A 27,969-nucleotide genomic window follows, 5' to 3' on the forward strand; every position below is an offset into this window, starting at 1 on the left:
TGCAAGAACACTTCACTTTATTGAGAACTTGGCAAGCAGATAGAACACATCAAAAGAGTGACCCCCTATTACATCACTAATGTCAAACATCTTTCTTTTCTCATTTCTCTTTCACTATATATAGGTCATTACATTTTTCACGCTTTGCAAGTTTGGAGTAAAAAACCCAACATTTTGAATCTCTCTGCTAATATGTTGAGTCCGACTTTTGCCAAGGAAGTGTTCGATAGCACACAGGAGTAGCAGTAACAAAACATAGCCACACAGTCCAGTTTGGGATTTACAATTGAAAATCAACTCAAACTAAATTACATTTCTTTTCACCACCAACCTTCAGGTTCCAGTGAGTTGTATTTCCTGTTTTCCTACAGATATCTTGTACTTTAATATCACACACTCAACTTCCACAAAAATCATAGCTACTTCCCCTCAATCATCACATACCCCTTCCTTCACTGAAAACAAACCCCTGATTTTTTTTTCTTTACGATGAAAAGACTTCCCCAAATTTTTTTTTCAGTCTGAGGCTTACATCGACAAAATACCATTATAATATTTCATCCTTGTTTCTTTGCTGGAAATGAAGGGATGAATTCTTGAAGACTATACACCAAGGTTTATATTTGCCACAACACACTTTGGATTTGAGCTTCTTGCATGGTACATTTATTGTATTTTTTTTCTATGGTGAATTGAAAGATATTATATTCATAGTATCTCTGTACACATTTTCACATTTTTTGAGTAATCTCTCTAAACCCTCCCCTTCCTCTCACAATTTTTTTTCAGTAACATCACTAAACCCTCCCCACTGTTGTTCCTGTCTGCATTTTGCAAGTTTGAACACCTGATTGCCACACAGCCTAGTATATTAATACGACACTTAAAAACATACCAAATCACAACATCTTGAAAGTTAAGAATTGGATAAAAGTTTTGACACATATGCCGGTCATACCATTCAAAACGAAGTCTGACAGTTATTTGTTATCCATGGACATACTACAGTTATTTATAGCAAAATATGGCCTAGCCACAGTATCATTACAAAGCTGTGTGAAGAAACAAATGACGGAAAACTCGCGGCCAATTCCCATTTATAACTAGAAAAAAAAAGATATTAAAAAAAAAATTGAAAAGACAATTGGTACAAAACAAGAATAAATATCCAGTGCCGGTTTTGTCACTGTAAATATATCCATATGGTCGCTGAGTTTGTTGCCATGGAGATGTGTGATACTCAAATCATACACAACAAAGAAAGTCTATTTTGTAGACAGATTCACTGTTTAAATGAGCACTGACTAACAGTTACCATGGTAATTATTGCTTTTTGCAAAGATCATCAATTTTTTTAAAGCTTACTTGTATCCCTTGGCTGTGACCATACACGATGCTAAAGTGAGAACTGTTGTAACTAAAATGAACTTACCAGGAGTTTGTCTTTAAGACAAGTAACGAAAAACTGACTCACTGAAATATCACAACAATCACTGCTGTAGTACTATGTATAAACTACACATCCCAAACAACTGTGTTTACAAATTCACCTGACTAGAATTTCACACCCTGCTGTGCGTCTAGCGTCTTCTTTTTTTTTTTAACAGTTCAATAAATTACATGATCCATGGACCCTTCTATCAGTGGTCGAGTTCATGTTAAGTTTGATAGGTGGTGTATTTTTTTTTTATATAACTCATTACAATGCTGTGCACAGGATGGGAGATGTCTGTCTATATCATTTACACTATCTTACACAAGTATCTGAGAACGACTTTATTTCTTCTTCTGTTCATCCTCCTTTGATACTACTGGCACTTCATGAGGTGCTGGCAGCTTAGCACGTGTGGGTTCCACTCCCCAGATTTCTCTAGCATACTGCTCAATCGTACGATCACTTGAGAACTTGCCAGAACCGGCAATGTTCATAAGACATTTCTTGCTCCATGCTACTGTGTCCTGATGATGATGAAATGGAAAAGAGTCAATCAGTTACTCACAAGACATTTTGAAAATTGTGACAAGGATGACAACAAAGTACTTAAATGTGGAAAAAAAAATCACGAGCCAACTTTCAACCTGGATGTGAAAAAAACTCTGAAGCAACCTGTTCATGGAAAAAAAATGCATCTAGTATCTATTACTCACCTTGTACAGAGCACTAACTTTTTCTTGACTTTGGATGTAGGCTTCGTAATCTGCCAGTAAACAGAATCTGAAACGTAAATACAGGTAAATATCAGATCAGTATCAGTCATGATCAGTAACTATTAGGAAACAATTCTTGGCACCTGAACTTTACCACCTCACATAAAAATAGACTTGTTGTCACTGTTCTGCTTCATGTGCTACAAATGTATAACTAGAAGTCTTATGTTCTTACCTGTCATGATACAGCAAGACATCACCTACATCTTTGAAGCAGCCTTGATCCCATGGTGAGAAGTAGCCACCTTTGATCTGATCAATTGCTTGTTTTAGTTCTGGGTTTTTCTCATAGTAATCCATGGCTTTATATCTGTACGAATAGTGGAATATAAAACATATATATCTTTATAACATATCACTTTCATGTAGCCTTCGGTGACTGCCTTTCATCCTTCAGGAAATAGTTGCTAAATAAGAGCCCTTGGGGTAATATACACATCTACAAGTGCCCGCATACATAGCCAGGCAGTAAGTGCATAATAAGTTCACGTATCAGTTCCAGCCTGGAATCTCAATACACAACATACAGGCTGGCTATTGCAAGGTCTTTCACAGTGTATTTCAAAACTGTATTGTTTTAATCTTACGTTATAAAAAATCACACACACAGAGACATATTGTAAGATGGTGTTTACATATATTAGTACTGGATGGCTTGTTTGTTTATGAGAATTATTGTTAGTAGTGTCACATTCACTAAGAAGTATAATTCTGGATAAATATGATATCATTTACAGAATATGATGTAAAGCTTCAATTTATCTGATGTCAAAATCAGTAAAAGTAAATTATCAACTCACCCTTTCTCCTGTAGTTTGTTGACATCATCTACTGTCATACCAAAGATGAAGATATTCTCATCACCGACTTCTTCCTGCATTTCAACATTAGCACCATCTAGTGTTCCTATGGTCATAGCACCATTCAACATAAACTTCATGTTGCCAGTACCGGAAGCTTCAGTACCAGCCAAGGAGATCTGTTCCGACAGATCCGTGGCTGGAATGACTTTCTCAGCCAAGGATACACGGTAATTCTCCAGGAATACTACTTTGAGTTTAGTCCCAATGATTGGGTCGTTGTTCACCACCCGTCCTACTGCATTGAATAAATGGATGATTTTCTTTGCCATGAAGTATCCGGGTGCAGCTTTGCCACCAATCATGACGGTACGAGGTACAAACGGCATATTGGGGTTCTTCTTCAAACCTTATCAAATTGAAAATGAAAGTGTTGTTATTCATTATCTGGCATCCCTACATTTGTTTTCAATAATGAGAATCACCTAAACACTATGTGAACAGTCTAGGGGTGTGAAAACACTGTTAATATTTTAATATACATATAACTTTTGCTCACAGTCTATGGATGACGGCTAGTCAATTCACAAACCTAGTTATAAAGTATTGTATTTATGTTGCATAAATTGCATAAAGACTTTGTGAAGGGCCTTTAGTAGGGAAGGAAAAATCTGTCAAATTGTACAATTTATATACAAATATATAACTTTTGATCAGAGTCCTTGCCTAGTGGAAGACGGCTATTCCATTCCTACATCTAGTTTGAAAAAACAAAACAATAAGAAGGCATTGTCTAGCTTGGCATTGTATTTTGTAGCGTATTTAGTTCTTTATACTCAGTTGAGGAAATCTGTTGTGCACACATTGCTCATAATCATTTAATAGATTCACTGGCAGTATTTTCTATTCTACCTACCCCTACAGTACACATTTAGCAACTGCTTTAGTTCGTCCATATAAAGATTATACATGCCACACAATCACTGATTTGAGAAGTCTGATAGGACTGAACAACACGACATCTCTTATGGTCTATGCTATAGTTTGATTTTTGGTTAACGTACAGTCTAAATCAGCACTGTCATAACTTGACTTACGGTTGCATAAAGTGATGACTAAACTGGTAAACTGTCATAACTTGACTTACGGTTGTATAAAGTGATGACTAAACTGGTAAACTGTCATAACTTGACTTACGGTTGTATAAAGTGATGACTAAACTGGCAAACTGTCATAACTTGACTTACGGTTGTATAAAGTGATGACTAAACTGGCAAACTGTCATAACTTGACTTACGGTTGTATAAAGTGATGACTAAACTGGTAAACTGTCATAACTTGACTTACGGTTGCATAAAGTGATGACTAAACTGGTAAACTGTCATAACTTGACTTACGGTTGTATAAAGTGATGACTAAACTGGTAAACTGTCATAACTTGACTTACGGTTGTATAAAGTGATGACTAAACTGGCAAACTGTCATAACTTGACTTACGGTTGTATAAAGTGATGACTAAACTGGCAAACTGTCATAACTTGACTTACGGTTGTATAAAGTGATGACTAAACTGGCAAACTGTCGTAACTTGACTTACGGTTGTATAAAGTGATGACTAAACTGGCAAACTGGCGTAACTTGACTTACGGTTGTATAAAGTGATGACATGAAGACAGTTGAGAAGTTGTCTCTTGTACTCATGGATTCTCTTTACTTGTACATCAAACATAGATGTAGGGTCAATTGTGATACTGTAATTCTTCTCAATATAAGCCGCCAACTTCATCTTGTTTTCCTGTATTCATACAATAGAAAAGCAAAGATGGAAGGGGGGGGGGGGGGGGGTGTTATTTTACACATCAATGTTATATGCTTATGCCTGTTGGTTTGAGTCCCCCATACTAACATGAAGTGATCTATAACTTTGTGACTTGTCAATTGGGGAAAATATTTACAGCATTGAAGTCTGAAGTAGATGCTGTATCAGAATTAATAATTTCATGACAGGAAAGGCATCAATACAAACCAATTCCATATCATCAATACTACAATTAGTTGAGTTCAAATGTTGTGATACTGGATACCCACAGATCTTCAATGATCAAACTGTTATCATTTTATAAGATCAATTTATATAAAATTCATACTGTCATCATAAAAGGCACATTTAAACTAATGTCATACACTTCAATAAACCAAATATATTATTACAAATGAAAATTCCTAATTCCTACTCAGAGTGAAACAATTTTTTGGAAGCAAATTTGTAACAAGTATGATGAATCCAGGGTCTGTAAACGTTCATTCTCATAAACATAAACTTGTTCTATCTCAGGATGTTAACTCAACAGTTTTCTATTTACCCCTTTTCACCATAAGAATATGACTCAAAATAAAAACACTGACAAGATCAAGTGACAAGTCAAAAAAAAAAAATCAGATAAAACAACGCCATGATCAGCTAACCTGTTTGACTTTCTGAACAGCTCTCAGCACACCTGTGTCATTTACAAACTTTTCCAGTTTACGTAGGTCTTTCAGATCAGTGATAAAGTGATCTCCAATTTTCTGAAACAAAATACAAGCAGCATATTGATGGCTAACAGTATTTAAATAAATCTAGAGAATTAGTACATGTGTACCAGAGATTACTTGCACTGTTGTGCACACATACTAGTGGTATTTTCACTGCAGTGTAATACTGAAAACATTATTGCACACCTGCATGCAAATGATATGGAAATGAGGACACGATCATTCGCTACACATGAAACCACCTGATCATATGGTATGATTTTATGGAAATTTTCCGTTTCAGATAAACATAACAGAACCCCATGTCAAGAGAGTTCCAGTGTGGATACTTGGGGGTATTTGCACTTGTGCTTGCAGTGTTTTCTGCTACACTTTCACTCTCTATACTTAGGAAAGTACAGCCACAGAGAACACAGCAAACACTCATGCAATACCCTGAGTACACCACACTAGCACTCTCATGTCATGGGGTTCTGTCACAGTATTGTATCTTGTAATGAAAGCAAATAGTATCATCTATGCTAACCATCTACGTAACACATTTTGGCAACATTATATATTTCCGTTTTTTTAAAAGTAAACGAGTAAGTAAAGAGTATGGCGCAGTGAATTATTGTTGTCAGACACAATATGGCTTATTACAAATATAAGCCAGGCTAATGACACAAACATTGCCAATCAGTTTCTTTGTAAGCTCAAATATCATATCTCTACAAAGATATGTATATTGAAGTTAATGTGACAATCATACTATACTCTTACATCAATTCATTTTTACATATTTAGTAACATTCAAATACACGTTAGTTTCATCATCAAAATATTCACTTTGGTAAATGTTTACATTTTAAAATATCTTTGGAATACAGGTAGGTGAAGTACACCAAAGAGAGCACTACATAAATGTCATGATGGTAAATATATTAGATATTTGGTGACATAACTTACATCACAGATAACATCTGCAAGCCCTGGATTACACAATACCAACCAACGACGTGGAGTTATACCATTAGTTTTGTTTTGGAATCTGTCTGGAAACATATCATAGAAATCAGCAAATCTGTTGAAAAGAAATCAAAACAGAGTTAGGGGATTGTTGGTCACTAGTTAATATTTCTAGAGTACAAATGAACAAAATATTCAGTGCTATTGTAATTTCCTAATCAGGATCTCTTTGTTCATTGATGAATGTTCTTCTGTTGAGTTTTGATTTGACTAAAAGTAATATAGTTTCCTTTATTAATTAATTGATTGATTGTACCATGAATTATACCTCACACATGCCAAGTTGAACAAATTCAAATAAAAGATATGAACTTTATACCCTGGTCATTCTACATGATCACAATGCAAGTCTACATCATTGGTTCTACAGTGCTAAAAATATGAGTCAAAATGTTAAAAATAATCAATATTTTTCCTGAGTTTTCATAAATTATGCTTGTAGAGGTATAATTATATGTAATTCTCCAATATTTGTCGTCAAAAATACTCATGAACTAAAGGGTTTTGTAACTACTAATCCTTTAACTTGTAGTGACAAAGCCCCTTAGGTCACCACTTAGGAGTATTTTCCTTGGCTGGCCAAAAATAGTGGGAATAACACTATACATCAGTAGAAGACAGCATGAATACTTACACTGTGGATGTAAGTAGATCAGAATGGATTCTTGCTACTCCGTTGACAGCATGTGCACCAACAATAGCTAGATGAGCCATATTGATACGTTTCTCTGGCATTTCTTCCACCAATGACATACGGCCCATACGAGCAAAGTCACCAGGGTGCTTGAGAGCAACTTTCTGCAATACACAAATATAAGAGATCCTCAAAATTTGAAATTTACAGAATAGGAAACTGAGCCTGAGGACAAAAGCTTGTCTATAGCTGTACGGTAACCACAGAATTCAATTTATACAGTTTCCTTTCTCATGCGTTCACTTTCTCATATAAATCCTACAAGCTAAGATACTGTACTGTAAGTATACAGCAATAAGACTGTCCTGGCATGTAGCCAATATTTCTAGGGCAAATATTTCTCTTTTAATAGTAATTGACAAGATTGGAAAGATTGTAAATTTGATTGCTGAAACCAGGACGTACCTCCAGAAATCTTGCATTGATTTCATAAATGATCTGTAGATGTCTTGGAAGTAGACTTTCCAACATACTGACTGGCCATCTTTCGAGAGCTTCAGGTAGTAAGGTATGGTTAGTGTATGCACAAGTTTTTTGAGTTACATCCCATGCCTGTCAAATAAGAAATAATACATCATGTTACAATTATTTTAATAGTCTAGTCAAAATAAGGTTTTGACCCGGACATAATTGCAACAGAAATTATTTTTTTAGTGCATCTTACCAAGAATTGTATGCTGAACAACATTATCAAAAGTTTAGAAAAAAGTTGTGGAACATTGTGAAAATGAGGTTTTTATTCATTAGCATAAATATATAGCGGGAATACCATATATTCATAAAAGGTTTTTTTTCGCAAACAAACCTAGCAAGTAACATGTCTATGGATAGGTCAAAGGGTGAAAAGCATATCATTTGTCAAAGCATCAATTGATGCTAGACAAATTGTACTTTTCAAATAGAGTACATTCATTTACAATGACTAAAAAATAAAATAAACTACCGAAAATACACAATTGTGAGCAGATAATGACAATTTGTTCCTAAACCATCAATAATAGCACATATATATATGTATATATATGGTAAAAATCTAAAATAGGACCTAAAAACAAATCAATCAGTGCTGCGTTAAAAGGCAAAGGACAACACTGGTAAACCCATCCAATGAAGACATATTTATAGGCATGCATACAATCCTATCTATTAAATGATCACAAACAGTGACAGGATATTGATAGAATCAATGTATAAGTACTTTTCCATCTCAGTACTTAATGATAGACATATTACTCACAGGGGCGTTCAAAAAAAATGTTTACTTATTGTACGTTAAATGTAATCATTGTCCTTAATTAAAGTAATTAAAAATACACACATTAAGTCTGTTTAAATTCAACAGAAATGGTTGTATGGTCATGCAGTGACTCAAAACTCACCTTCAGACCTACCCATAGACATGTTACTTGCATGGGTTTTTGAACAAATTATATTTCATGAATATCATATTGTCACTAATTATGCTAATTTTTAAGAAACACCATTTTGCACCATGTTCCACCACTTAAATTTTTCTAGACTTTTGATATGTTATTCAGCATAAAATTCTGAGCAAGATGTGCTAAAAATTATTTCTGTTGCAATTATTTCCCGGTTCAGCCTACAATGCCGCTAGACTGACTGGACTGTGTCAGCATTTAGTCTGTCACTTTATTGTACATCTTTATAGAAATAATCAATATATATCATGGAAATTTATGATTTTTAAATATTTTTCATACATTTATGTCATAAATATGAAAAATATTATAATGCAAGTATGACAAAACTGTACAATATTCAGAACAGTTATCCAAAGACATTACATTTTCAGTTAAGTATTCTCAACTGTCAAAAGAATAACAGAAATTTCTATAACTGACCTTTTCCCAATCTAATCCTTCAATGTCAACAAGGATTCTCATTAATTCTGGGATAGCAAGGGAAGGGTGGGTATCATTCAGTTGAATAGCTACCTGTAAAGAAAACAGATTCACCAAATTATGCAAAGTGCACTTTTCTCTACAAGTTGTGGTTCTTCTCAAGAAGTGTTCATTAACAAATTTCTTATTTTTTGCCAAATACAGTAGAACTTATTGTTTCTTTTCAGGCAACCTGCACAGAGCAGTAAAAGGCACATATTGTGTACATGATGATGCAAACTGGCATCTGGAACACACAAAAAATAAAATGTGACTGTATCAATCATTGACATTGCAAATATGTAGTTGACATTAGGATTGAAGTATACCAAACTGTATATCTACAAATGTATGGTATATCAGCAAAGATGAGACATTGAGTACTACACATATATTTAGCAGAACTAAAGACTAAAGTAAGTCAATTCTACATCAAACTACTCTGTTGCGTTTGTCATTAGAACAAATTGAAAGATTCTTTGAAAACAGAAACAAAAAGAAAGAATAAAACATTAGATAAATGATTAAATCAGATAAAAAATTATTCTAAAAAGAAAGCTTTTACAGGTTTGTGTAAAAAAGAGAGAAAACACCGGGAGTTGATTTTCACTGGAAAGATCCTTGTAAATGACAAAAACAGCTGTGTGAGAAGTATAATCGCATTACTTCTTACAATGTAGTTATTTGAAAACAACAACTGATATCAGTCTGTCTGAATACACTCTGGGTCAATCACCCTAGACACAGTGTTAATGTAATTTTTGAACACAAACCAATCTTTTTAATGTCTCACCTTCTCATGGAAAGTATCAAATGTTGTTCTGACTGGGCTTCGGCAACCAAACTTGGAAGACTTAAAACGTCTGATAATGTCTTGTAGAGTAGCAGCTACCATGAAGTATTGCTGCTTCAGACGTAACTCTTTACCCTCAAAGAACTATGTGGGGATAAGAAACATGAAACAAGAAACAATATTATAGCAGCTACCATGAAGTGTTGCTGCTTCAGATGTAACTCTTTACCCTCAAAGAACTAAACGGGAGATAAGAAACAAATAACTTCAAGCATCGATTATATCTAAAATGAAAAATTACTGATTTCATGTCACTTCTATTTTGGATTCGGACTTCACAAGAAAATTCACTTTATTTCACCAACACTTTGTGATATCAATATAGCTGCATTGTACATATGTGTCCAAACTGAATTTTTACGGGCAATACTGATACTAAATTGAGATATTTGACAAAAAAATCCACAACTTTATTTGACAGTCACAATGTATGTTGCTCCTACTGACATATGTGTGAGGAGGTATGTAAGGGTATCTAAAACATTTAACTAACAGAGATCATAAACTGAGAGTCTTAGTTTGCAAAAAATAGCCATCTGAGACCAGTCTCAGATTGCCAGTCTCAGATGGCAAAAACACTCGTCTAGCTGAGACCAGTCTCAGTTTACAAAAAATCATGATCGGAGACCAGTCTCAGATGGCAAAAAACCATGATACATACTACTATTTCGTATTGGGTCTATGATCCATGCTACTAGTAATGTGTGTGTTGTATTTACTATCTTTGGTAAAGTCTTCAGTGTTCACAATGGTCTCAATAGTATAGTCTCAGATCCCGATTTTTTGCAAACTGAGACTATTTTCAGGTAGACATTTTTTTGCCATCTGAGACTGGCAAACTGAGACTGGTCTCAGATGGCGATTTTTTGCCTTCCGAGACTGGCACACTGAGACTGGTCTCAGATGGCGATTTTTTGCCTTCTGAGACTGGCACACTGAGACTGGTCTCAGATGGCGATTTTTTGCCTTCTGAGACTGGCACACTGAGACTGGTCTCAGATGGCGATTTTTTGCCTTCTGAGACTGGCAAACTGAGACTGGTCTCAGCTGGCGATTTTTTGCCTTCTGAGACTGGCAAACTGAGACTGGTCTCAGCTGGTGATTTTTTGCCTTTTGAGACTGGCAAACTGAGACTGGTCTCAGCTGGCGATTTTTTGCCTTCTGAGACTGGCAAACTGAGACTGGTCTCAGCAGGCGATTTTTTGCCTTCTGAGACTGGCAAACTGAGACTGGTCTCAGATGGCGATTTTTTTGCTTTCTGAGACTGGTCTCGGATAACTATTTGTGCAAACTGAGACTCAGTTCATGGTCTCAGTTTAACGTTTTAGGTACCCTTACATAACAAGTGTTCCAAGGACACTAAAGTATTCCTGAAAGATTTTCAGTACAATTCCCTTATAAACATCATAGATCTTGGGTCCCCTCCAAGATCTATGTAATTTTGGACATTGAAACCATTTATTTATCAGTTTAGAAAATGACAGGGTAAGAAATTGTACATACATTATCATTGGGGTAGAGGACACGTGAGATGTTTTCAGCAAGGTTTCTATCACACACAGCCTGGATATAGTCACCGTCATTAACTAGAAATCAAGCACATTTAAATGGTATGTTACTACATGTACAATCATTTCAAAAGAATTCTTGTGTATTGAGATGAATACTCTGTGAACTGTACAACCTGTTCCTTTTCCGATTTCAAATCAAAATCTAGTGTTTTATAATTTACTTTATTTCAATTTGTTCACTTTAAATGATCCGTTGATGAAAATTGATGCAGCAACCAATATCCCATATTTTGTAGTTCTATTACACACTTGATATTATACCACTGCACTAATGACTTACTTCAAACAGTAATGTCGCCTTATTAGCAGATACCTAAATTGAGTCCTTCCTTCCTTTCATAAACACTTCTTTAAACCATACATTCTTTTTAATTGGCTGAAGTGAGCATTTGCCTGTCTGTACACTGGGCAGAATTGCAGACAAGGTCACACAGGTCAAACAAAGGTCATTGACCCTTCCATTCCTTTTTTTAAAGGAAAATTCTGTTCTCATGATCAATTTGCTTATGATTATTAATATGAAACACACATTCAACTGCTTATCAATAATTATGAATATACCCTATGTGATTTAAATGCTTTAGTTGGTAGCAATTCTATCATACGCATACAGTGTATATACACTGATGACATAAACGGTATGCATGACAGATATGAGAGTCTGAGTTACAGATTAATATTTGAGGTATGGTTGGAATCAGGGACCGGGTGATATTTTCAAACATCTCCATTTCTCACATCAAGTTATGTCTCTAATGAATAAATGCAACCTCAAAACTCAGCAAACACGGTGTACCATATTGGAGAATACACGGTGTACCATATTGGAGAATACAATATACAAATGACATCTCACTTGGCATGCTTTATTAGATGCTAAAAACAAAGAATTTAAGATGGAAACTATGTGTATCAGCAAAATAAATTTGACCTTCACACTCTGAAAAAAACGTTATCATATTGAAGAGAACATGTACAAAGTGACATCTCAGTTGTCGTTCTGGATTTGCATGATGATAAAAAAGACTTACAGAATTTGAGATGGAAGCTGTTTGGTGCTTTGGCAGACCACAGTCTCATTGTGTTCACACAGTTATTGTCATATCCTGGCACTGGAGTGTCATAGGGCATGGCAAATACAACCTGTCAAATTGTCGAAACAATATAGAACGAAATTAAAACGCTGCCAATTCATATATTCTATTTCTTAATTTTGACAAAGATTTGAAGATGGGTTAGTAACTGCTATCATTGATTTTGTTAGGATGCTACGAGTGTGGAAAATGTCTGGAATACGTTCATACAACTTCAAGTTCACCAGACTTGAAATATACATTCATATATCAGTACCAATAGAGGCAACTATCAGAAATTGACAAACTACATAACTATGCAAACTACCTAAAATATTGGTTTGCAGCAGTAAAACATCTGTAGTTGCTTTGTAAATTATCACACATGAAAGACATTGTTCAGCATGAAGTTAAATTTTTGTAATATTACCTGTGTGTTGACCCATTTGCTTCCACCAGTCTCCGTTTTTTCAACTTTTCCATAAAAGTTAATAGGTATCATATACTCTGGTCTAGCCTTCTCCCAGGCATTACCAAATCTTAACCAGTCATCTGGTTCTTCAACCTAACAGTGAATACATTAACAGTTTTATTTCGACACTGATATTATAACGTGACAATGTAATTTATTCAAACACAGATTACTATGTTATATGGCTGGTTGCAATCAGTTAGTTTGAAAGCCTCAGACCTCAAGCAGGACTACAATCACAGTCATATTTCGTATAATGATAATCTGGTATAATCTGGTATAAAGTCACCATACATGAATAATTCATGTAACTCCATGGTAGACATTCTTACATACTCCCATCTTATTTTCCATAAGTATGTCTCCTACCAATATATCACACCATACAAATATGTTCGCATGTATCATCTCAATGTGAACAAATTCATAAAATCAGATTTTTATTCCCTCTTTACCTGCTGACCTTCTTTGATTTTTTGGTTAAAAATACCATATTCATATCTGATACCATAACCATAGGCTGCCAGACCAAGAGTTGCCATGGAATCCAGGAAGCATGCTGTAAGAGGTCAAAGGTTATAAATAGAATCAGGCCTTGAGATTGGTCAACACATGACTGATCAGACAAAGTAACCTAATATGGAAGTTAGTTTATGCTAGAAGCTTGGAATTTGCATGAATGAACAATTACTCAGTTCAAAGATAACACACATTTTGCATTTTATCTAACTGATTACTTTATGACAAATAGGTTATTGGATCATGACTTTTTTTATCTGATCTCTGCAAATACCTTTGTGGTAGTGTTAGTTTAATACCAAAAATATACTAGACTACAAGGCCCAGTGGTTTTTTGTTTTTTTTCACAGAGTTCAATGATATTAAAAGTAAAACAAAGTTTAAAGACCCAGTTCAGATTAGGATTAACATTTTGGTATGAAAAAAAAAGTTGTCTGGTAGAGTTATACAAAAAGTTACTCCAGAGCAAATCCTTATGGCTCATCTAATATGATAACATTGATGTGAGAACCTGGGATTGAAACCCCCGGCCAATTAAAGAACCTGGTACTGTGGTAGGAAAGCACAGTGAAATACACCATTGGGTTCATTTCTGAATATATAATATGGTTATATAGCAAGCACATATGTTCATCAAAGGATGAGTGTGACAACTTCCTTCATCTCACTCTGCCTTTACTTCAATATACCCCTATGTACTTACTTGGTTCTGTACATATGTTTACTCTATCATGATGAAATTGGATATTTGGCCCCTAGAAACAGGTTGCTATAGGGAGGTGGTATAATGGCTATATTGTTTACTTCACACTGTGTATCTGTACAATACTGATATTTCTTGACAGCCTGGATGTGTATCTGTCCAGGGCAGCAGCACCTTGTATGACCTTTGACCTATGATGTCATTCTTATACTAAATATGCTCATGTTCACAATCACATCATTCTTTCAGTTTAACATTTCACCTTTCATGATGTCATTCTTACCACACACAAAAACATACAAATACAGGGTGCCCTGTATTCAAGAAACAAATGCCTGCAAACAAATTGTGTATTCAGTCCAACAAAATAAAATAAATGGATTGAAGGTTTTTATTTTGTTAGTTATGAAAGATGTGAACATGAACAGGACATGACTCATGAGATACAAAAATGGCATTGACTACATTATAACTGATTAGTGTCAGTGTTAGGGTAGTACTAGTATTCTAATAGTCTAATCCCTATACAGAATCATTCAGATTTACACCTGGTGGTTTACAGACCACGTTGGCATCCAGACTAGTTTTTCTACAGGCTAGGTTCCATTGTTGACTCAATACAACCAACAAAGTTGATGTGTTTGATGATGAGGAATCCCCTGACCAAAAGAAACAATGTATATCCATGCAGACACAACAGTACATATTATTCTGATTTTTTTTTTATAAAACTCTATGTTAAAGGCAAAGGTCAAAGAATAACTCAGACAACATAAATCTGTCTATAGTATATACTAAAGTTCACTTACAGGTCATAGGGTTGTTTAACAACTTAAATGTTTTGGCAGCCAGACAAAAAAGTTGAGATATGTTTAACTTTTAGTTGTTGAACTCAGTTTTTCATTCATGAATTCTCAAATATTGATAAAACGAGACTGTTTGACATAAATGTACTCTCATATCTTGTGTTTCATGTGTAATGTTGTTAAATGATGTTACAAAACACCATGATAAATCAAGACTGAAATATTTTGTCTTCTCCATTCATCTCTGTATTTGTTTAATTTCTCACTCAGCTTTTATATCACATCCCTGTTTTGCTTGACCTTTCACCTATGATGTCATCACTAGCACACGATAAAGCTACATCAATGTATTTTTTAGCGTTCAGCTTATAACTACATCCTTCTTGTTTGACCTTTCACCTATGATGCCATCATCATCACCACCATCACCACACTATAAAACCTATCCTATCAATGTATTTTTTTGCATTCAGTTTATAACCCCATCCTTCTTGTTTGACCTTTCACCTATGATGTCATCACCACCATCACCACACTATAAAACCTATCCTATCAATGTATTTTTTTGCATTCAGTTTATAACCCCATCCTTGTCTGACCTTTCACCTATGATGTCATCATCACCACACTATAAAACCTATCCTGTCAATGTATTTTTGCATTCAGTTTATAACCACATCTTTCTTGTTTGACCTTTCACCTATGATGTCATCATCATCACCACCACCACCGCACTATAAAACCTATCCTATCAATGTGTTTTTTTGCATTCAGTTTATAACCCCATCCTTCTTGTCTGACCTTTCACCTATGATGTCATCATCATTGAAAACATGCCTATATTTGTATCACTTTAATTTCCAATTCTTGTACAGGGTAACACATGTAATACTTTTACATCACAGTTGAGTGTGGCCTTCAAACTCCTACCAGTACCATGACCAATATGCCACACCAACATCTCTATTTACATACAACATACCTGCAAGTCTACCAAGACCTCCATTTCCAAGACCAGCGTCTTCTTCAATATCTTCTAACTCTTCAATATCCAAACCAATCTAAAAAAAAATCCACAAAAAAATACATGTCACTACAATAGAAGATTCATCCATCTAAATGTTCACTCCTACAGTCATTCCTCTCGTTAGTCATACCACCATAAAGAGAAGACCGGTTAGACATGATGTACCCTACAGTCTATACTCTCATCAGAATCTTCTTGTTATAGCTCCTGGTGAACTGATTTTGAAGTGAAGACTACAAGGTGTAAGGCAACATCTGGCATAATGAAAATAGCTAACCATTTCTTTCATGAAATTTCTGTCTGTTTGAGAATCAAAGAATGACAAACTACAAAATCTAATCATTTCCAGAAGCCATGACATTGTTTTTAGTGTTTTTGCAGCACATGAAAGTTAGCAAAATCACTAACTGACTACATGCATATTGCATATCTGTGAAAGAAGGCTTAACTGTCGACAGTTAATGGATGTTATGACTTGACAGTTATAATAACAAGTTCTTGTTGAGATAAACAGTTTCATTTGCATAACAAGCCTGTCTACTGATTTTGGTTTGGATTAGCTACAAGTAGAGAGAATATCAAACCCTACAAATACCAATCAGTATTACGACTGCTAACTTGCAACATTTATCACAAGACAACATGATTACAACATAACTTTGACGATGTAATTTTCAATTATACCAATCAGTTTCCTGTATTTATAGTAATCTTACGATAACAGTGAATGGTGAAATACAGTACTCCTGTCTGAGCAATGTACAAAACAAGCATATATGTTTTTTTAGAGCACAACATATATTATGATGAATTCTATGGTGAACATTACACACTGTATGACATTACTGACAATCACATAGACAGATGTTAGCTATACCAAGAAGAACAGAATTAGATATTTTACCTGATACATGGCTTCATCGCATTCACTTTGAATTCCCAGATTGACCATGGTGTTTGTCAAAGTACGACCCATATAGTACTCCAATGATAGGTAATACACTCGCTGTCGGGTATAAAAGTACAATATCACTAGTTAATACAAATGCATCAATTTTTATTTTCTACTGATATTTTAACAGTTTCATTTTCAATCATCAACATACAGTTGTCTTTTTCAAATAACAATACATAAGTTTTGAAAGTTGATTCCTTCAAACATTACTGACTGGATAACGTCCAGCTTTTGATATTGAACAGCACTGGCAATCTAATCTATACAATATCATATAATTATTCATTTAGACACAAACACTGAAATGACAAAATTATAGTCACAGGTAGTATGTGCATGTTTATTTCTACTTTTCCATTTATTTGGAGTCAACTTGGTCATTTTTGTTTTGCTAAAGAAGACATCTGACTGTTTTTTTTATACAAATTAAAAATGAACACACATTATCTGTGATATTTAGTTCTAATTTATGTTCCTTTAACATTTACTAGTATTCTACTTCTGTCATTCTTTACAAAATAATGGGCATAACACAGTATAATGTGTTTTGAACTGGATAATTGCCTGTCACTGAATTCAATCTCCCATAAGATCTAACTAATCACCCACAAGACCGTATCAAAGAAAAGGCTTGAACATTTTAACCTCTGTCACAACTCAGGCTTTTGGCATTTTGTGTTCTACTGAACTATGTTTGGACATCTCGGAAATCTTTCAATTTGTCACTTGTTTAGTATATGTTGCTGGTAGTGGCACAGTACATCTTTTCATCATGTTACAGTAATGCACCTCAAACATCATTCAAGGCAGGTGGCAACTAATTTCAAATTTGGTTGTACCATATCATCCACTGTAATGGAGTGGGAGTATACTCACACATCACATCTGTTTATCATAATGCATGGATCATTTGGGTGTATACATTACAAGTAATTGATATGGACAAGTCTTTGCTGAGTAAAGCACACTAAATGTGAACCACTGTCTTGTGAAATTGAATTCATTTGGAATGGATTTATAGTACATAAGTAAGTAAAGTAAAGGGTTTGCCAAAGACTGTCATGATTTGTTACCCCACACAGATCAAAACTAGGAAGAGATAATCTGATCCCTAGGGAGTATGACCTTGCAGTGTTCATTTCAAAGAGCAAGACAAATACAACCAAACAATTCTAAAGCTGTCCTTCCTTTGATGATTGAAATAATTATTCTACAGCATTTTAGGCTATAGTACCATTTTTGTAATGCTATGACAGAACGCCATGACACGCAAGTGCAAGTGTGACGTACTTGGGGTATTTGCATGAGTGCTTACAGTGTTCTCTGCAGCTGTACTTTCATGGCCATAGCAGGAAAAGTGTAAATAACACTAGTGTGAGCGTGCTCCGGTGCAAGTAATCTCTGGTACGTGTCATAATTCATATTTTAACAGTACAGTTTATCATGCATGTACAGAAATAAAGAGGCAAGTGTCGAGTTTTATCACCTCCTGAAATTTTCCACTTCTGAAATGAATACTGTATAATTAATGTTTATGACTAGGATGTGAAAAGTGATTATTACACCTCGGCGTTCTTCCGAAGGCTGTGATTGGTCAGACTCGTATCACGTGATTTTAACTGGGCTATTGCCCACAAGGTGATATTGCCCGCTCGTGCAGAGACTAATGCCCGGAACTATTGCCCGCTGAAGTTGTTTGAACCACTGCGCACTGCTTCTGCGCATAACAAATTGTCGTTCACTACTTTCGCTCAGACATGGCAACTGCCGCAGTAAGACACGCAAACCTTTCCGGTACAGAACTCGATGACATTTTATTAGAATTGGACAGTAAGAACACAAAAATTGCTACCAATCATTCCGTCTCTGTTTTTAAAGATTATATCGGTTCCAAATTTGGATATGGAGAACGCGCAATGGAAACTTTCACCGCCGCAACATTAGACGAGGCCTTGACTACATTTTACGCTGAAGTCCGTACACAGAAAGGTGAGCTTGTGTTTGAGTGAATGAGGGACAGTGTAATACAATTAATAACACATGCGCTCAGGCAATATCACCATTTAGTGCCTGCCCTCGGGCTGACACTCTTGACCAAAATTTCGGCTCGGGCATCATCAAAATTTTGGTAAAGAGTGTCAACCCTTGGGCAGGCACTAAATGGTGATATTGCCCTCGCTGGCATGTGTTATTACTTAAATCTACTCTCTTTTCATTATTCTACTGTATTTTCAGTACTCAGTGACCAGCCTCTTACAAACCTGGGACTCACTATTTAACATCACCATTTGTCTTCACATAGTATGAATGGTAAATAATTATTGATACCTCAAACATGGAAAAGTTTGCTTAATAATATTAATATAATTGAAATAAATCGACTCGACTAGTAATTATATAATTTGGCAGGGTTATATTGCAATGAAGGTCAACAGTACAGTATTATATGAGTAGATAACAATTAAATTAATATTTTCTGATTATTTTCATATTATTTACAAATGGAACACCTATTAAAACTGTCAACAATTGCCATGCAGTAAGTATCAAGCCTTCCAATATAACCGAATAAGACCTATCTCAGCCAATAATACAGCCATGAAAAGCTCTACTTTGTAACAGCTACACCAGAGCTACACCAGCTTATGGACATAAAGGCAGACAACCAGACTACACACCATGTTGGTGATACTAGCAAGATAAATGACAATTGCAGTACACTTGTTTGGTGGAACAGTAATTATCAGAATCATAGATTTGTGTCATCTGGTCATGTCAGTTACACAGACCTCATGATCTAATAATGTGATTATAAATTAACATCTATACAGAAACCCATTCCTGATAACGGTAACCGCAATTCCACATTATAATGCTGTACCACCACAAAGAGATGCCATCAGTCATTTACATGAAACCACCCATACAACTGCATTACACTCACTCATATATCACCAAAATCTCAAACCGTTAACTAACTGTTAAATAATTTTCCAGTGGCCTTGAATATCTAAATCAGTAAATATCGAAGGCATAACTGTACATTCAAAATGTATATGTATCAAAATCCCCAAAGTATGTCATTATGAGGCAATGAAGTAGAATGTAATGATTGACTGTCTGACCTCTGCACATAATACCATTCACTCTGTCTTTGAAGGTACAACATCACCACACTGCAAATTTGCTTATTAATATTACTCAAAACATGTAATGGTCTATTTTACTAGACTTTCAAATAACAGGTGTTGATTATCAATTAAAATGTATGACAATCTGGTCGGATTTTAATCCTCAATAAATTCCTCCCTGGAAACTGAGACACTTAAGCATATAACAATTGCATGGTTTGCTGTTATATTTTATCCCCTGGCATTTCTGATATTAACTTCAAATCTTTTATCTGTTTATCTCATCTGTCATTGAATTTGGCATTAATGAGGGATGATTTCATGTTGATGTAAAAGTCTGAGGATGGGAATAAGGAACACTTCCATATTTCTGTAAATTGACAAAAGGTTTTACATGTGCACAAAACTGTCCGAAACCAAATGTTGACCTTAAAATAGCATCATTTTGAGTTGGAGATGTTTTAAATCAAGGAACTTATCTGTTGGGAACTTTTTGCTTCATTAATTAGTAAATCTCGTAATATTGCAGTGTTTTGAATTTATCTATAGTTACTACTAAAATGATAACAATTTGATTAATTGTGTCAACTGTTTTATGGTATGTTGTTATACTAGCTGTGAGTCATGGTGCATTAGGTATACAGTGTATCAGACTGAGGCACAGGTTATGTCTGCTTTGTAATCAAATCCAATATCACATTCCTGTACTTTTACCAAACAGTGGGGACAGGTAGGGCATGGGGAGGGTGGGGTGGGGGTGGTGGAAACTGGGGCTTGATGTTAAAATTGAACAAACTTTGCTTCCTTCTAGCTTCAGATACAACCTATGCAATGTCAATATGTACTGTAACAGTATACGATACATGATTAATTAACATCCAAACATTTTGTTAGTTCAAGGTTTAAAATGTAACATATCAGAGTTGCAATATGGGCAATGACCTAGATAGGATTCACTGCATTGTAGCACTGATAGAAACATCTGATATATCTGTATATAAATGTACAAGGGTTTCTTTGTGAAAACGATTATCGTGACACTCAAGCACTTAACTACGACATCTTGCGCCATATATGCAAAAATTTGATTAAAGTAGGTATGAGTAGCGCTTAGTAAATACTGGTACTATTATATATGTATTAATTTGCTACAAGCATCTATTGCAATACCTGGAAATAACAGAAATGAAAAAAAGTATATTTTATTCCTGTGAACAATCCACATTGAAATGTCATGATGACCTAAAGTCTTAGGGTACAACCATCCACGATGGTATAACAGTGGCTAAAACTAGTAACAGCTATTTAGAATATGTGAAAGTATCGATTGTATCACTACATTATGTATGCACTGCAGCAGTGTAGCCTACTGACTTTTACCTTAGACATGTCTGCCTACTATCTATCTCTCCAACTGTGATACCTTTATGTCTTAAATAGCACATAATATCAAGTGTGTATTGGAATTTACTCTGCTGCTAGCACAGTAGTAGTAGAGTAGAACATTCTATGCCTTGACACCTGGACAACTATCATACACTGTGATCAATATAGACAGTAATATTAAATGTAATATATAGCTAGACAGTTGATATTGATCTATGTTGCAATAGTTACCTCCTACAGCAGTGTCAACAACCGGTCATAGGTCAGGTCAGGTCAAGGTCAAGGATGCTAGACTAGGGTCAATAGACTGTAGATTGGTTCAAGAAAGGTGATACCTAGATATGTGGTTTATTTCATGTACAGTATACCTTGAAATAGAATTTTTGTATCCTGTCAATTACTTACTTATGATCCTTGAGAAAATACATGACCTGATACATTGATAAATTTCTATTTTGGCATGTTAAAGTACTGGATGTAATTACCTCTCTTGTACAAATTTATGAACACTTGGCTGTACAAATATCATTTCAAGTGGAACTGTACACTGCTGACGTAAATGGACAGACTTTCATTTTTACATTGTAAAAATGGTGTTAAATGGTTCTTGAACTCTCATTTGAAATCAGATGGGAAATATCCTGAAAGGTTGGAGAATGATCACAGTGTGTTTCTGTGATTGGCTGATATATTTGCATTGGATTCTAGAATATTCCATAATTTAAGATTCATTTTGCACAGAAGTGGAATTGGTATTATTATGTTTTGGATTATTCATAATTTGATTCATGCCCAGTACATTTATGTTTAATAACAGCAGATTCCCTTTTTTGAGAGCTTTTCTGCAAATCTATATCAGTACATCCATTAAGATAGCCATTATTAGATAAATGTGAATATTTTCACAAGGCAATCTGGTAAGTGGATCTACCAAATGTGAACTCAAGGTATTACCTTCAATAAACCACCTACTTCCTGACATTATAGACTGAACATCACGTACCGGTAATGGTAGACTAGGCGCTTCAACTACAACATGACAGCCTTTGTGAAATCCAGGTATAAAACCACATACACAATGTTTCTGTTGAAATAGGACAGTTGAGCTAAGCACTCTTTCTATCTGTGCACCACTATCTTCCATAACAAACTGAAATCTGTGACCCTTGTAAATAGATGACATGGTGCATGTCCTGTTACTAGTCTTTACAATCACCCAGTTGTCAAAGGGTCACCGTAAGTTCTTACTTTTACGACCGAAGGGACAGCTCTTAAAAATAACCAACTGTATAGGTTTCTATTATTACCACATTTTAGGATTCCTAAACTAACACTATCAACTATAGAAATACACAATATAAAGTACAATATGACCTCCTTATCATGGTGTGGACTACCTACAAATGTATTCTATGGTTTGAACAATATATTATATAAACAACATACATGTAATATATACTCAGTTCTAAGGTAAGTATTGAATTCATAATGGCACACCTTGATATCAATTATTAGCATGATACCATATGTGACATGATAGCTACAAATCTGTATTCTACATGTTATTAACATCAATAGCTAGGAATTACATAACATTATAATATTTGCAATATTTTGCATCTAGTTTTAAAATGTCATTAATTTAAATATACATGTATAAATAATTGTATTAATTATATACTGTTTTCCAACTTTTGGGGAGTACCGGTACTATTAAAATTTTCTAAATTCACGTGGCCTTCTAAATTCAACAATCCTTCTATTCACTGCAATAAGGCATAGGCATAAGCCTGATGAAATAACTGAAGTTATTGTAATATGTTAGTCTAGTTCCATGACGGACAGTATACACACTTTTTTTGTCTAGTCAAGGTCCAAACAAAAGGTGTCAAGTGTGTTTGAATGTCATGGTGAGCGGAGAACGAACGGCACATGTCAGTAGTAATCCATCACAAATTGACAGGCTGTCGTCATCACTCATTAACAGTACATTTGATACAGCTGATCTGTTTTGACCATCGCAGAATTTAGGACGTAATAATGATATGGAAATGTCCAACTCCTCCTCCAGTTTGTTTAAACAAAGACCCTATGGGGACACAGGGATGTCATCATGTTTATATGAACTCTGTGGGAGGGAGCACAAAATTATGTGCAATTTTTGGGGACCTTGACTAGACGGTAAAAGTGTGTATACTGTCCGTCATGGAACTAGACTAGTAATATGTATTCAAATAGTCAAATATGCTTGAAGTTGTCTATGTGATATGAAACAGGGAAAAATTTGGAGAGCAGAAACACATTGACTGATTCAAATTCTAACCACGTATCAATACCTGAACTCTAGAAAATGTCATATGTTGAATGCAACCTGCCTGCCTTTCAAAATTGGATTGAACTGAAATATATACTGGTAGTACTTGGTCACAATTTCTTTCACTTTCTCCTGCTTTGTCTGAATCAAATAGAGATAATAAAAAAAACTGTTCCTTTTTACAATGACATACTGCAGACTAAACACAATCAAAGACCTCATTCTTTGCTACCACAGGTAAAAAACATTTACATATCCAATAGTAGGTGGGAGGATGTCATGTGTGAATATAAATAACCAGTGTAACAAAAATGTCCTGCCTGTATTATTATATGGGGAAATTGGTATGTAATATCATCCAACATTTGGAGTCATATTGCATACTAAGCAATTTGTATCATTAACGGACTGCTACTGTGAATAAGTATTTTATAAATACACCACGCTACTACTGCTACATGTATCAGCAGAATAAACAAATGATTTCCTCCTTTGGAAAGGTTGCAGTGTGAAGATCGTTACGATAAGAACAAACAGGTAAAATAAATTCCAATGCCCACACAAACGACATAGGTATATATAATGTTTGCAGTGAAAGACTTCCAACAAGTTAGTTACTCAACTATTCTATGTCAGTATGTGTACAATGATGACATAGTTTGAAAGATCCAGTCCTTGGCCCTCTTAAGTTAGTTATGCAACTACTCCCTACCCTACCCTGGAGCATATTACATACATATGCTAGTAGTAGTAAGTGGCAACAACAATGGATCTTTCACTTTCAGGCTAATTGCTGAGGCAGCATTGCTCCAACTTAGGTTAATTACTGACAGCGATATTAGGCATCTTAACCAGACCAGGTAGGAGGACGACATTAAAGGTACTAGTTATAGATGACATAGCTGACATGCATACAACTACTACCTTATATTACAGTAATGTAGCCTACACAACACAACTATGTGGTATCTACCCATCAAAGAGGTCACACTTTAACAAATTACAACTTGGTTTAACCTTTCAAAAGGACAGGCTAACTCAACACAGAGTGACCTTTCACCTTTATGTCATGAATTTAGGGTCAGTATTAAAGTTTGTCACTATCACAGATTATCCATGAATAAATACTTGATACTATTTGTACACAGATGTTTGATACTATTTTGTCAATGTTTTCTTCTTTCAGCTTAGCTAAATATAAACATGGTCTGACTATCACTAGAGTATTCACTAACATTCCAAAATACCCGTATTAACAACATCTGTGGTTTGGTTCAAAATACATGTAATATGATAATATAACTAAACACTTTTTCAAAATTTGAACAAAAATTTTGATAATATTTCCCATGAAAATGAAGTATAAATGTTCTGTTGATGAACTTGCTTACATCTAGTATAATGACCACAATAATTCAGTTAACAGGTTCATGAGCTTAGAACTTCAAATTATTACATGTACAATAATGTTCAACGATACACAAAAAAAGTTACTTTTTTTTCATGTCTACATTTCGACAACCACAATACCTGACCACAATAATGATTCACCAACACAGATGAATTTTGATTTGAAAATAACTATTTCCACTCTCCTAGATTGATGTGATTTTAATCATACACACACAAAATCTACAATTGTTATTTTTAGTAGCACTAAACACTTCTTTATCAATCCACTAACCAGTTCACAGCGAATTGTATCACGCCGATTCACGGGTGAGAAAACAGCAGCTGACACTATTCAAATATAGAAATATTTTCTGAAATCACAGCAGTACACATGTACCTATCATATAGCAGATAGCTGACTATTACAAAGTCAGAGTGTTGTACTCTATCTTAGTGTAGTTACTACTAAACATGAGGTCTTGCCATGGTAACAATGTACCAGGTCTTTGCTAGAAGTGCTATAGGTAAGGTGCCACTCAAGGTATACCAACACAGTTGTGATCTACACAATAGGGTAGTAATGTATCATGGTTAGTTCAATAGAAAGTTGAAATTGAAACTGTCACATAATGAATACAACAATGAAGCATTCTCAAAGTATAAAGCTCCATTCAGCTTCCCCAACTGAACAACAGACTGACTTGAGAGTAAATTATTGGGGCCAGGAACTGAGACTGCTGATCAACATGATCAACATAAAAAGCACTACACATCATAAAACTCAAAAGATAAAAGAATCTTTTGTCAAAACTTTAAACTGAACTTCACAAAAGAATGCAACCTTCATGGGAATGTGTCATTCTTTAAATGATCTATTATCAAACCATGTAACATAATGATCAGCTGATCCCTTGTAGAACACACAAATATTCATGCAATGTCTCTGGTATCTGACATAGCTCCCTCAACTGTCTGGAGAAAGTGCATATGTAGTAATGTATACCATGTCATCCATGCACTGCATTATTGAATTAAAAGTAAAACAGCAACATTTAGTCTTCTGTCAAACCTTTAATATCACATCTTTTTAACAGACCACCCTATCTATCCAACCAGCACGTTTTTATACTATGGGGTGTTGATTCAATTAATTATATAACACTCGACAACTCACTGCACTACATAATGGTATACTACTTATAGGGGCCACTGTGGCATTACATGTATTATGCAATCAAGACGTACCATCTAAAAATGCAACCATACGACCACTCACTGGGGGTAACTTCTGAGGGAATGCCTGAGTGATGGATCACGAGCAAGGTCACCTTACCATATAAGACGCCATGAAATTATTTACATGACAATCACACCGGCTTTCTATCGAGGGTTCCGTGTATATGAATTGACCATTGTTTTGCTTCTTTAGTTTGATTGACAAAAAACCAAACATTTTACCATGATGAAATTAATGACGCCTTGTTAAAGTGTACCCATCTCATACACCTGATCAAATACCCCCTGAAAATATACGCCGACGGCGTTCACTTTAATTAAAAAAACAGTGTAGAGCCTAGAGGTGTAGTGACATGAGTCATGACATTCGAAGCGTTTAATCTCCTCATCAGCGTTATCGAAATACGGTAAACAACTATATGCAAATATCTACCTTCGTGTCAATCTATTATGTAACTATATCTGATTTTACATGTAAATGGTGCTAAAACGACAGTGTACGGGTATGTTGGTTCCGTGCCCGGACCCCTACTTACAAATGAAGAAGCAACACTGCAGACGAAAGTCTGAGGTCGCGTACGGGTTTCTTCAAGTCACGTACACACGTACGCACGACCTACATTAGACGACTTAAATTAGCGTCACCTTAATAAGTGTGAAGGGCGGCAGGTTGACAGTTATATTACGACAGATATCTCATTAGCTTTTTGTATAACTTACCTTTGGATCTTTTTCGTAATAATGCTGTTGCGTACGAATCCATCTCCCCACAAGCTGATCTCGAACGGTGTGCGCTAGAGCAAAGTAATAGTCTCGTTGCGTGGAGACATTTCGGTCCTTTACGAGAGTGTAATGCAGGTGCCGGTTGAATGTATTTTTGATGGTTGCAACGTTCTCTACCTGGGCAATACCCCTGACACTGATTTGCTTACGCTTCTCGATATCCGTCTGGGGCACTGCAGCCATCTCAACGACCGTTTTTAGGTGCTAAAATACCGAACAAGTTGGACTACTCTAACCCTTACTCAGCAGTCTGATCTGTCAGCGATGGCCCACGAAGACTCGGGTCACAACACATGCGCAATGATCATCGCTGGATCCCTGGGAATTTCAGTGCTTGCATGCGCGTGTACCCTAAAAAGTATATTTTCTCCCCGGAATTTCTCTCTCCGGGCAATTTTTCATGAATTTGTTTTAGCATGTTGGACACTGCTGTTTTAGTACTATTTATTTTGATAACACAATATACAATTTGGCAGTTCAGGTGTTATTTTTTTCTATTTTGAGTCCCAGAAATAACTTAGTTTTGAAAAGAACACCCATTTGGTATCCTATTACAAACAAAACTTGTGAACACGTTTTTCATCCATTGTTATAAACAGCAA

At 35.2% G+C, this 27,969-nt stretch overlaps 1 protein-coding gene across 1 annotated transcript; it reads right to left on the bottom strand.

Moving 5' to 3' along the window:
• On the bottom strand, positions 1-27,636 carry LOC144453766 (glycogen phosphorylase, muscle form-like). Its single transcript, XM_078145115.1, has 18 exons — positions 27,305-27,636; positions 17,075-17,176; positions 16,126-16,204; positions 13,571-13,674; positions 13,074-13,208; positions 12,602-12,713; positions 11,503-11,585; positions 9,940-10,083; positions 9,108-9,200; positions 7,651-7,797; positions 7,186-7,349; positions 6,492-6,606; positions 5,475-5,576; positions 4,656-4,803; positions 3,009-3,417; positions 2,384-2,518; positions 2,149-2,215; positions 1-1,959 (listed from the first exon to the last, which is right to left on the bottom strand). Exons 1-18 carry the CDS (start codon positions 27,548-27,550, stop codon positions 1,777-1,779), a joined length of 2,568 nt encoding a protein of 855 aa, XP_078001241.1. The 5' UTR covers positions 27,551-27,636; the 3' UTR covers positions 1-1,776.
• Positions 27,637-27,969: the final 333 nt, after the last annotated feature.

Source organism: Glandiceps talaboti, chromosome 2 (genome assembly GCF_964340395.1).
Source record: "Glandiceps talaboti chromosome 2, keGlaTala1.1, whole genome shotgun sequence".
In the NCBI taxonomy this organism is placed as follows: Eukaryota; Metazoa; Hemichordata; class Enteropneusta; family Spengelidae; genus Glandiceps; species Glandiceps talaboti.